General features: G+C 38.7%; 3 protein-coding genes across 5 annotated transcripts; 1 reads left to right on the forward strand and 2 right to left on the reverse strand.

Moving 5' to 3' along the window:
- Positions 1 to 18: 18 nt before the first annotated feature.
- LOC105562094 lies at positions 19 to 1,248 on the reverse strand. 2 transcript variants are annotated; one of them, XM_012012628.1, is made up of 4 exons: positions 1,135 to 1,248; positions 672 to 846; positions 302 to 612; positions 19 to 228 (listed from the first exon to the last, which is right to left on the reverse strand). In XM_012012628.1, the coding sequence occupies exons 1-4, from the start codon at positions 1,168 to 1,170 to the stop codon at positions 82 to 84; spliced, it is 669 nt and encodes a 222-aa protein (XP_011868018.1). In that variant the 5' UTR covers positions 1,171 to 1,248; the 3' UTR covers positions 19 to 81. The 2 variants fall into 2 exon arrangements, with proteins under 2 accessions (XP_011868018.1, XP_011868019.1); XM_012012629.1 differs by having other exon boundaries at positions 142 to 223.
- A 165-nt stretch (positions 1,249 to 1,413) lies between these two features.
- LOC105562093 (protein lin-37 homolog) lies at positions 1,414 to 4,045 on the forward strand. Its single transcript, XM_012012627.1, has 8 exons — positions 1,414 to 1,551; positions 1,622 to 1,733; positions 1,898 to 1,970; positions 2,048 to 2,183; positions 2,268 to 2,471; positions 2,999 to 3,182; positions 3,479 to 3,627; positions 3,704 to 4,045. Exons 3-8 carry the CDS (start codon positions 1,898 to 1,900, stop codon positions 3,723 to 3,725), a joined length of 768 nt encoding a protein of 255 aa, XP_011868017.1. The 5' UTR covers positions 1,414 to 1,551; positions 1,622 to 1,733; the 3' UTR covers positions 3,726 to 4,045.
- A 130-nt stretch (positions 4,046 to 4,175) lies between these two features.
- Positions 4,176 to 10,008, reverse strand: LOC105562095 (ankyrin repeat domain-containing protein 13D). 2 transcript variants are annotated; one of them, XM_012012631.1, is made up of 14 exons: positions 9,750 to 10,008; positions 8,384 to 8,519; positions 8,158 to 8,282; positions 7,872 to 7,917; positions 7,570 to 7,713; positions 6,800 to 6,980; positions 6,486 to 6,711; positions 6,287 to 6,415; positions 6,055 to 6,205; positions 5,802 to 5,963; positions 5,621 to 5,721; positions 5,431 to 5,519; positions 5,324 to 5,327; positions 5,073 to 5,171 (listed from the first exon to the last, which is right to left on the reverse strand). In XM_012012631.1, exons 1-14 carry the CDS (start codon positions 9,846 to 9,848, stop codon positions 5,157 to 5,159), a joined length of 1,608 nt encoding a protein of 535 aa, XP_011868021.1. In that variant the 5' UTR covers positions 9,849 to 10,008; the 3' UTR covers positions 5,073 to 5,156. The 2 variants fall into 2 exon arrangements, with proteins under 2 accessions (XP_011868020.1, XP_011868021.1); XM_012012630.1 differs by lacking the exon at positions 5,324 to 5,327 and having other exon boundaries at positions 4,176 to 5,171; positions 9,750 to 10,007.
- Between the last annotated feature and the right edge of the window lie 128 nt (positions 10,009 to 10,136).

Here is a 10,136-nt window from a genome sequence, read left to right on the forward strand (position 1 = left end):
GGCCTTGTAAAACTAGAAACACACCAGCAGTCACACAGCCTAAAGAACTGGGAAAGTTAGGGGAGCAAATAGACCGAGAATTTAAATGCACTGGCGTCTTACTCTTATCACGCGGTCTCGATACACCGGCAATGGATACCAAACACTTTTGCTATTGTGCCAGCCGAATAAACCGACGGCAAAGTGCCTCGCGCTCTCTTCCGTACGTTGTGTGGCAGTGAATCTAAACTGAAATTCAGCTGGTGATTGGAGGAGCGTAAAGGAGCGTAATCGATACATTCGGATACTTGGTCGTGCGTACTTTGTACGTCCGATTGTCGAAAGCCTCCGGCATCAGAGACGGAAACCTCGCCTGATACCGCTCTCCGAGATCGATCATCTCGTTCTCCCCCTCCAGAGCCAGTTTCATCATGTGCCCTCGTCCAAACGGCAACTTCCACCCCCTGAACAGAGCCACGTCGTCGGCGGACAGATTCGTCGCTCCGTTCGCATGATTTTTCAATATCACGTGCTGCAGCTCCGGCAAGTCGTCTATCATCCGAGGTATGTACTTCTTGCCTGGATACCGAGTCCCGTGGCGCAGAATTAGCCAAATCTTCTTCTCCACGCAGTCTGCAAGTTAAACAGCGATAAATACGCGCCGTTGGAAGCCCCGTGCGTTAACGCGTTACCTGGATATGCCAACGGCGACTCGTCGTGATTAGCCACGCATCTGTAAGGAGTCTTCGATCCCAATCTACACTCGTGGCTGCCGCTACGTTTGGAGTAATCGAGGGCGAGGGAGATATCTGCCACCATACAAAATATCAGGATCTCAGCCGACAGTTTCCGAAGCATTCTGTAGCCCTACAGCGTCACAACCATGTCACACAGTCCACAGACGCGCACGTAAATATATATATTTCTTTTCTCTTTTCCGCTCAATTTATTTGACATAATACATTCTGATACAATGACCGTATCTTCCCATCTGCGACAAGAGCATTTTGTCGGTGATAACTTCGTCGTAACAACTCTGTACGCACATTGCTTCGACTTTCCCGAACGCTGTGTATAACGCAGCTACGAGGGGGGTACGTACGAGGCTCGCGCTAAAGGTCTGCCCCTCGTAGTTGAACTCTCCTCGATTCTTACCCCTTCTCCGTTCCTCCAACATCTGATCGCACACATGTATTGTTTCACGTGAGGTGCAGCGTAGCTGAACTTTTTCTACCGCTCGTTATTTTCTTCCTTTCTCTCTGCTCTCCATTCGATTCGCGACGTCCACGATGAGAGATGCTCGCTCCGTTTCGGGTGTAGAAGATACAACGTGGTGCAGCCAAGCGGGGGGCAGACACACACCCCTGACAGCGACAGCTGCCGCGACCGCCGCCGCGCAGGCGTGACCGTATAGGTTAGGTCGCAGTTAGGTCACGCTTGGGGACAAGGTTGTCTCGGTGTACTTGGAAAAAAAACCGATATTTAATCGGGCTACAAGTATACGCGATTGCTGTCGGACGATTGTTGCATTGCGCGGTCATTGCTTTCCAAATGTGATCTTTCGGAAAAAGTGTGAGAGTTTGCTCTCCGATAGTCCGCATCGTTTCAGCAGCGGGAACTACAATTTAATCATTCATTCCAGGCACACGAGAGACATACACTTCCTATTCCTGGACGAACGTGGAGTGTCGATGCGTTTCAACTTGATGTACTAAGCCCGATAATATTTCCATGTGGCTCGAGCAGTGTTGAAAGTAATGCTTTTTGCTTACTGTATAAATGTGTAAATTTGCCTGTTTAACCATTAAGGATAAGTCAGCGTTACAGTAACAATGATTTTGGAGTAGTTTGTATTGCCTGCGTAAACGCGTGCTGATGTAAGCAGAGATTAATTTTGTACCTTGTATGTGACGATTAGATGGGGAAGAAAAGAAATATTCAACCGCCAATAATGCCGGGACGGATCAAAGTGGAGATAAAAGACGAGATAGGTAACAATGGACGGAGAGCAACACATCCTTACAAACTGTATTATATATTGGATATTGTAGCGATTATGTTTGTACAGGGGATAGCGATGTTCTTGTAGCGAGGGATCGACTGAAGGGTGCTCTTCGAGAATTGTTACAGCACAGTGACACCGGTTCGTCGGCGGAATCGGACGACAGCCCCATCTCGGACTATAAACATCCCATGAAAAAGATGTAAGCCTCGCCGTTGCTTTACAATTACGTGGAATACTGCCTGCTCGAGACTAACCAGATCTTTCGATGATTCGTGACGTTTAGGACAAAATCCGTGAACGTCCAACAAGCCAAGAAAGTCAGACGCCGCCGGCCGATACAAAGTGATCTGGCGTTTCATCACACGTACGTGATGAAATTATTTGACCGCAGTGTTGATTTAGCTCAATTTCAAGAGGATACGCCACTCTATCCGATATGCCGCGCTTGGATGGCCAATCAACCGAGGAATCCCCATTTGGTCCCTAAGTAAAATTACAAATATAGATACTTCACTCATATGCGCGTATGTTCCTTGCTACATTAAAGTCTGGAGTGATTTATCGTATTTTCAAATATTTGATTATACTTGACATTTTTTGTGTTTCTTATCGTTTAAAAAATTATGTATAATAAGAAAAATAAGACAGTACTTAACGATAAAGTTTAAAATAATAAGGTAATGATGGGCAGTGAGAGAGGGAGAAAGATACCGTTTTGTGTGAATTTATTATCACATATAATTAAATATAGTATACGTTTCGGTACGTACGTTTGTGTCATCCTTAGTTTGGATAATGTATACTACTTAATTATATGATATGACAAATTCGCGCAACAATAAGGACGCTTTACTCTCATTGCCCGTCATTAACTTATTTTTAAAAAATTTAGTTATTTTTGTTATTTTGATTAAATTAAGTCATTATAAAAATGTTTATTTCCCTTTTTCTCGCACCTGAATTTATATATTTATGCAAAACTAAAATAACATCAGCACATTGATTTGTGAATAGGATACGTAGTCCAAGTCCAGAAATAATTAACGAAGTTAGCATGGCAGATAATTTAATTGGCGCTGACGGCGAGATAAATGACGTCCATTATTTACCACCTCCTTTGCCTCGTGAAGAAGCCATACCAAGAAATCGCGTTCCGTCCCCTATACTCGGAGAGAAAGATGATTTGAACTTAGATTACGTAAGTCGATAATTTCAATAAAGATGTATGCTATTTGATTTTTTTAACAATTCATGAGGTAACACGTAACTCTATGTAGAAACGATTGTCTCAGACGGCAAGTCTCGAATGTGATTCCGACTTTCCTCTCATGTATGTACATGTCGGTTTACAGAGGCTGATTAAAAAATTATTCAAACTATTTATAGCTACTATATTGAAGTTTTAAGAATAAGAAAATGTATATACTGTACACATTTTTGTGTTAATAACAATTATATTATAACAGATACAAATTGTATGTAATATAATTACAGGAGGGACAAACTCTCAAAACGCAGGAGCAATTAATGAAAGATCATACCGAACGGTGGAATGCTATACGCAAAAAGTGGCATCAGCAGGCGCATAAAAACGAGCAACGTTATTTACAGAGCGCTACTATACTTGGCACCATTTTTACAAAGTTTGTGTAAAAGATGTCGATTGATATAGATTTTTTCTCCGATAAAAATTATAGTGTACTTTTAATCATATTTCAGGGCACAGTCAGAGTTTGAATAGCAGAAATGTGGCAGTCCAGTGACTGCCGGTTCTTCCGCCGCTGACAAGTCTACTCCTGGTAATTTCTATTATGTCATCAGGGAATAATTTCTTATTTTCTATTTTTCTACACATCTTCGTTGGTGAGTGAACGCATACATGCAGATGTAATTATATCTTATATGAATGCAATTTTTTTTTATTTATAATGCCCAGAAGAAAAATGTAATCATGTTTTGGTATGCTATTTTAATGATAACAAATTGTCTACTCTTAACACAAAGGGAAATTGTGACGCACTTGTAACTTTTCTTTTAATAAAAAATAATGGAATATAATAATTTTTTCTCTTAAGTGCATAAATAAAACATTTTACAGCAAAATAACATATACATATATGTATAATTACAAAAATAAAACTCACTTATCTGAAATAATAAATAATATACTATTAATCCTCTCGCACTAATTTTATATCCTCAGTTTATTCTTTATGAAAAACTTTGGAAGGAGGGCTAGACACTTACAAATACTTTTTGTATATTCCTAATAGTTCATTATATACCATTTCATTAAAATATTATACATATAGAATTATTGTAGATATGAAAAGGGATCCTTGTAAAAATGTTTGATTTGATTAAAGATAGCAGTTACATCTTTCTGCATCATCGTATTTCAATTATCAATATGCACTTACGAATTCATAGAAGTAGAGATTAAACTGAGGAAAAAGGACCAGACGAATAATTTTTGAAGGCTTGAGAATTACATGCCATTTTATTCTAGATATTAACAGTTGTAACTTACATTATTTACTTTCAGTTGATAGGATTTACACAAACACAATTTGATTGTTTGTCGATTGTGACTGCATTTTTATCTGAGCTGTAATTTTCAAGACTTCGTTACATTCTTTCTGAGATGTCTAGAGTATTGAAGAATTTTATCTCATATAAAATGTAGCTGAGGAATAAATAACATAATTTAAATTATTCATTTGCTTAACTACTACTATACTATTTCCATCTTTTGACTTGCTGTATACTTTAATAACAAGTGTTCATTGTAAGCAACATTATTACTCCATAATGCACTTTGTAATCTATGAAATGTAGGAAATGATTTTTTTGTACAGTCTCTCGTTTCTTGAGACTGGAAGAGTTTTCACTTTTGGAAGTATATACTGTAATGAATTTGTTTTTATCACTATTGCACATTTTAGAAGTTTACTTGTCCGTCAAAGATAGTTCCAGCACATGACGAAACGTTTCTTCTTCCAGTAACCGTTGTTGCTCTTCTTCCATTTGTTGCTGCTCGGAAAGTTTTAACGCTAATCTCAATTGTTCTGCAGTATCTTCGAGAGAATCACTATCTTCGCTTTCGTTTATACCCACTGGATTCGCAGTACCTTCTGTAGATCCAGCTGTAGTCTCTTGATACAGCACTAAACTAGCCTGAATCGCCCTAGGGTTGAAAACAATTAGTAAAAACTTCTTAAAAATGTAATACAAAGTTACTTTCTGATCTTTTTATTCTGCAGTAATTTAAATACGAGCGATTTCTAGAGGAATGGAGCTAATTTACCCAATATTGATATTTGCAATAAAATTACCCACCTGTCTGAACATGAATTGTAGCAGAAAAGCACATGCAAAATTAATAATAAAATAAACCAAAAACAGAACATCGATAACATTGCGTTTAATAAGTATTTGTTGCATACCTCTGAAGTTGCCTTTCTTCTTCAGTGCTCATATTAGGTGTATTTGGTCTAGATGGCTTTTGCGCTCTTAATGCTTCCCATATATCAACCTGTGTAAAATAATATTTTTCGCGTAAAACAGGGAAACACATGCATACGTGACTTTGATAATTATAAAACAAAAGAGAATACAAAGAAAAAACAACAATACCTCATCCCGTTCACTGCCAGCTTCTAAAAGACTTTGCTGTATCGCAAACTGCAACAAATCGTCCTCTTCTTCAACATTGAATTGTGTCCTACCTCCTGCTCCTACATTCAACCAATATAAATTAGACAAATTGTACATATTAATTATAGAAGAATATTTATGTGTAAGACAAAATTTTTACCTAATTTCACATATCCGGTAGGTGCTTCGAAACAAATATCGTCAATTAAGCAAGTTAACCGATTAGTTTCTTGTAATTGGCCTACATGGTCTACTTCTTGATCCAAGCCAAATATATTTCCAAATGTTATTCTTGCGTTGAGAATGTGGAACAATGGAATTTCTAAAAACAAGAATTGATTATTGGTATGTTTGTATGCAACATATTAATAACATTCGATACAACCTACCCATCGTACTTAAATCAATCTTACCAATTTTAACAGGAAAACCAGCTGGAAGTTGCATTTGAATGAAATCTTTTAATTTTGCGAAATGTGAACTAGATAGAGCCATCAGATCAACAATTGGCATAATTTGTTCTTGAAGGCTTAATGGATAATTCTCGCTTAACCATAAAGTTGCCTGAATGTGAAAAAATTGCCTCAATCAGTATCAAATATAATATTATACTTCATGTACAGTTTTCAAATCAATCTACAATACCTTGAATTTTTGTGATTTTATATTAACTTCTTTTGGTCTACCTATATCTCTTCCCTTCAAATCGACAGCCGGGTCAAAATATTCCTCCGCCGTTATGTAAGAAGTATTGGTTTCGCTATTAAATTCTTCCTAAAGTACATAACTCGATTAGCATGTTTCAAATGCATAATTACTGATTAATTATTGGAAAAAAAATTACACAGGTAGCAATAGTGCTGGAACTCTCCGGCTGTTGTTCTGCGATACCAAGAAGCGACTGTAAAGGAGTCTTTGGTGCTCGAGCCCTTACTTTATCAGCTTCAGATAAATGCTCTAGTCGGGTTTTAGTTACTAATTCCACATTGCTTGCGCTAAAAACTTTACACTCCTGACCATTTATTCCTTCGCTTTTGTCAGATCGCCATCCCCATAGACCTGCTTTATTGCTAATTTAACATAAACAATATTATTGAAATAAATGCAAAACAAAACGTGCATCCATCATTATCAAATGTTATAGTGACAGATAATTACCGTTCAAAACTAATTTTATCTGTGTCTACATATGTTGTGGCTATAGGATTAGTAAGTCGAGCTATCACACATTCTTCAGATGGTACCATGAATTGTACATTATCATATCCTATAAGTTTCATATGTTCAATATAAACTTTTCTCGTTTCATGATCTACCTCCAATATTGTTGCCCCATCACCTAAAAAAATGTTATATAAATTTTATAAAAACTATTTTAACATATTAAATAATTTAATATGTTAAATATAATTTTATTATTTAATATATTAAATTATTAGAGTAAACTAAGAGACTGTATTACTATCATATTATTATATTATATAAACACATGTATGGATGATAAAAATATTTTGTCTTATATTATTTAATCGCTAATTTACTCAGTGTAATTGTATTTATAAAAACTAATGAGAACAAGTAACGAAAAGAGAAAAAATAAAAATGTATACTACTGATGTTAAAAAAAAGTCTCCTGTGTTTATGTATACAAAAATGTTGCAGGTTTTTATCAAATTTTTAGCAATGCAATGCACAAATTAAATATTAGAATTTTATCATCTGTGTGATGAACATCCAAACTGAATACATAACTGTTTTCACGTCTGATTACTAGGTAGAGTTGATGCAGCTTGCATCAATATGGAATTTAATAGTAAATAAATAATTGACATTCCCTAGACTTAATAGCAAGGTAAAAAATTAATACAACACTCATGCACAAACGTTAGCAATATTAAAGCATATTTATTAAAGCTGCCTGTGCTTACTGTGTCCTTTGAAGACATAGCTTAGATTGCCACGTTGCCAATTTGCGTGATCAAAGCCTAATAGAGTAGTATCAACCCTCACATTACTACCTTGCTTATAAACCTTATATGTGTCGCTTGGGCACATCCGAGATACAAGAGGAACTGGTCAACAGAAAGAACGGCAGTTAACTACATGTGTGTTAATAAAAATGAATTAGCCAAGTATGTAAATTGACAATTGGATCTGAATCATGAATTAAACTACAGATCTCGAAAATAAAAAATTGAAAGCGGATGTTATTAAATCCTCCATTTCTTACCCCAACTTGTAAACTCCCATTTCATTTCTACATAAAAATCAGGCGCCTGAAAAGGATTTCTATTACTAGGACCATTGTATTGGTGATCACGAGTGTGAAAAAGTCAATATTTCTACACACGACAGTTCACGCAAGAAACACACGGGTTAATATTAGTTTATAGAGCTTGCAGAAAGGAACTTCCTCTTTCAATAAAAGAGATTGCATATTTTGTGAGAACTGCGTATGTATCTGAATTAATCGTCACATTGAATCAATACGTCACTGGCTGCCACACGCAGCTCACCTGTTTGAGTTTGTGAAGTAGCTCCGGTATACCAGCCACCCGAGTACAATACCTCTGGTAGTCTCTCCTGGCGAGTACCGATTGCAGCAATCTGGGATTTCCCGTACCAACTGCCTCTTGGACCACTGTACCAAAATTCATTTAATTGATTACTCACACGACGAAAATAAATAGACTTATCCAAGATACAAACGTCCCAACAGATTATGAACAGGACCAAAGTTACCTGTCCATCCTTGAGTGTTCTCCGTATTAACATTGGCATCGTGCTGCAGCAGCACTACAGCGGAATCCGTATGACCCAAGGTTACCGCTAACATCAGTGGTGTCCTTCCACGATTGTCATACTTTTCTATATCATGCTACAAAATATACAAATATTATAATCGATACCGGCCAAGATAATTACTATACCGTTATTGCGTCTAGCTTCTCTTTCCGTATGCATGTCTACTAATTCAAACGCGTTATCTCCAAGTGCCTTCATATTCGCATTATAAAATATGCCCGATTGCTTGACTCCGCTTCGGCGGTGCATCAGAAGTCCAACACGCCTAAGGTTTCTCTCTCTTTTTTTATGAAAGGCTTCAAGCATTTTTTTAACCTGCTTGACTACAAGCTCGAGGCAACTGCGCAATCGTGAGTTCAAACGAATATACAATTACACGCTCGTAATTTCACAGATGGTACAATACTGCGCTTAAAAAAAAATTACATAAATCAACTCGTCACGTTGTAAAAACTATAATTGACTGCTACCTACTCTCTGTTCATCAGCGACGTTTCAGTTGCATCTTGTGCAACTAATTCAAATTTATATCAAGAGGTAATTAGCTAACAGAGAGGAGATTCTCATTTTTATTAAAACGTAGACTTCTGCTTTTCGTTATCTCACTTGTAGATCTGGCTTTTGAATAGAACCGCTGGTATTCATAAAGAGGAAAGGTTCCTTTTATCGCAATGCAAAATAAGACGTGACATCGCTCTCATCTCCTCTCTTTCCGGCATACGTGTACTTATTAAAAAATATAAAACACCCTCCAGCCATGCTAGTCTCTCACGAATTAGACTCTCCAGCGTAAAACCGCCTTTAATCTTTTCTCGCGTCTGCTCAAGTGTTATTCGCGTTACATAATTTATCAGTCTTAGTCACGTTTATCACTGAATGTACGATACTGGCAGGCTCGAGAGGGCTTTGTAGCATTTGATAAAAGAGGCCCAATTATCGTTACAGCGATCAAGTCAGACGGAGGAGATGTGGGGGGAAAAAAAGGAATACGCGGAAAACGCTGTCAGCGGACGAGCGTACGTGCACGCGTATCGCGTTATTCGTCCCGCGGACAATTACGCAATTATCGCTTGCTCCAGGACGCGAATTACGCGGCGGAGATCTCGCCGTCGTCGACAACCGAGCCCGCTGACGCGCTACACCCCCGGGGGGGGGGGGGCCGAGATTTCGCGGAGCGGCAAGCGGCGGGCGAAACGCGCGATCGGAAAGCTAAAATCACGTGCGCGGCACCGTCGGCGTGCGGGATCTAATTAATGCCAAATGAGACGCGAGAGCGCCTGCTAAACGGCAGGTCTGCGCAAACCTGATTCGTGGACAGTTCCTTGTCGAGCTCTACATAGCTGTTGTGCCAGACGAGCCAGTGCAGCGGATAATTCTTTCGTATAGCGTCCACATTCACCATCTCTACGGGATCCGATTGACGTTAACATATAACGCGTTTGTCGTAACGAGTAGCGCGGGTCGGGCGCACACGACACGAAATTTTGACAGCGCGATACATGACAGCGGAACGAAAGGGGACACTCATCGAGGACATCGAGCGCGCGGCGCGACGAAGAGGGGAAACTGCCTGTCGCGCGTGACGCGCCACCCACCGGAGAGATGACGTCAATACGCCCGCCTTCCGATTGGTGTCGCCATTTTGAGGCGAGAGCTCGGTCGTTGGAGATGGCGACTCCGGGCCTCGGCC

The sequence above is a fragment of the Vollenhovia emeryi genome, unplaced genomic scaffold (genome assembly GCF_000949405.1).
Source record: "Vollenhovia emeryi isolate VEMERY1.0 unplaced genomic scaffold, V.emery_V1.0 DF939195.1, whole genome shotgun sequence".
NCBI lineage: Eukaryota > Metazoa > Arthropoda > Insecta > Hymenoptera > Formicidae > Vollenhovia > Vollenhovia emeryi.

Excerpts from the sequence above, each read along its gene's own strand:
- LOC105562094 (XM_012012628.1), bottom strand. The coding sequence starts at position 1,170 with ATGTGTGCGATCAGATGTTGGAGGAACGGAGAAGGG. Across the intron at positions 847-1,134 it reads GTTGGAGGAACGGAGAAGGG|GGCTACAGAATGCTTCGGAA; the intron begins GTAAGAATCGAG and ends GTGACGCTGTAG. Across the intron at positions 229-301 it reads TCGACAATCGGACGTACAAA|TTTAGATTCACTGCCACACA; the intron begins GTACGCACGACC and ends GCTGAATTTCAG.
- LOC105562095 (XM_012012630.1), bottom strand. The coding sequence starts at position 9,848 with ATGGTGAATGTGGACGCTATACGAAAGAATTATCCGCTGCACTGGCTC. Across the intron at positions 6,206-6,286 it reads TAAAATCACAAAAATTCAAG|GCAACTTTATGGTTAAGCGA; the intron begins GTATTGTAGATT and ends TTTCACATTCAG. Across the intron at positions 5,520-5,620 it reads CTGGCAGTGAACGGGATGAG|GTTGATATATGGGAAGCATT; the intron begins GTATTGTTGTTT and ends TATTTTACACAG.
- LOC105562093 (XM_012012627.1), top strand. The coding sequence starts at position 1,898 with ATGGGGAAGAAAAGAAATATTCAACCGCCAATAATGCCGGGACGGATC. Across the intron at positions 2,184-2,267 it reads AAACATCCCATGAAAAAGAT|GACAAAATCCGTGAACGTCC; the intron begins GTAAGCCTCGCC and ends CGTGACGTTTAG. Across the intron at positions 2,472-2,998 it reads AATCCCCATTTGGTCCCTAA|GATACGTAGTCCAAGTCCAG; the intron begins GTAAAATTACAA and ends ATTTGTGAATAG.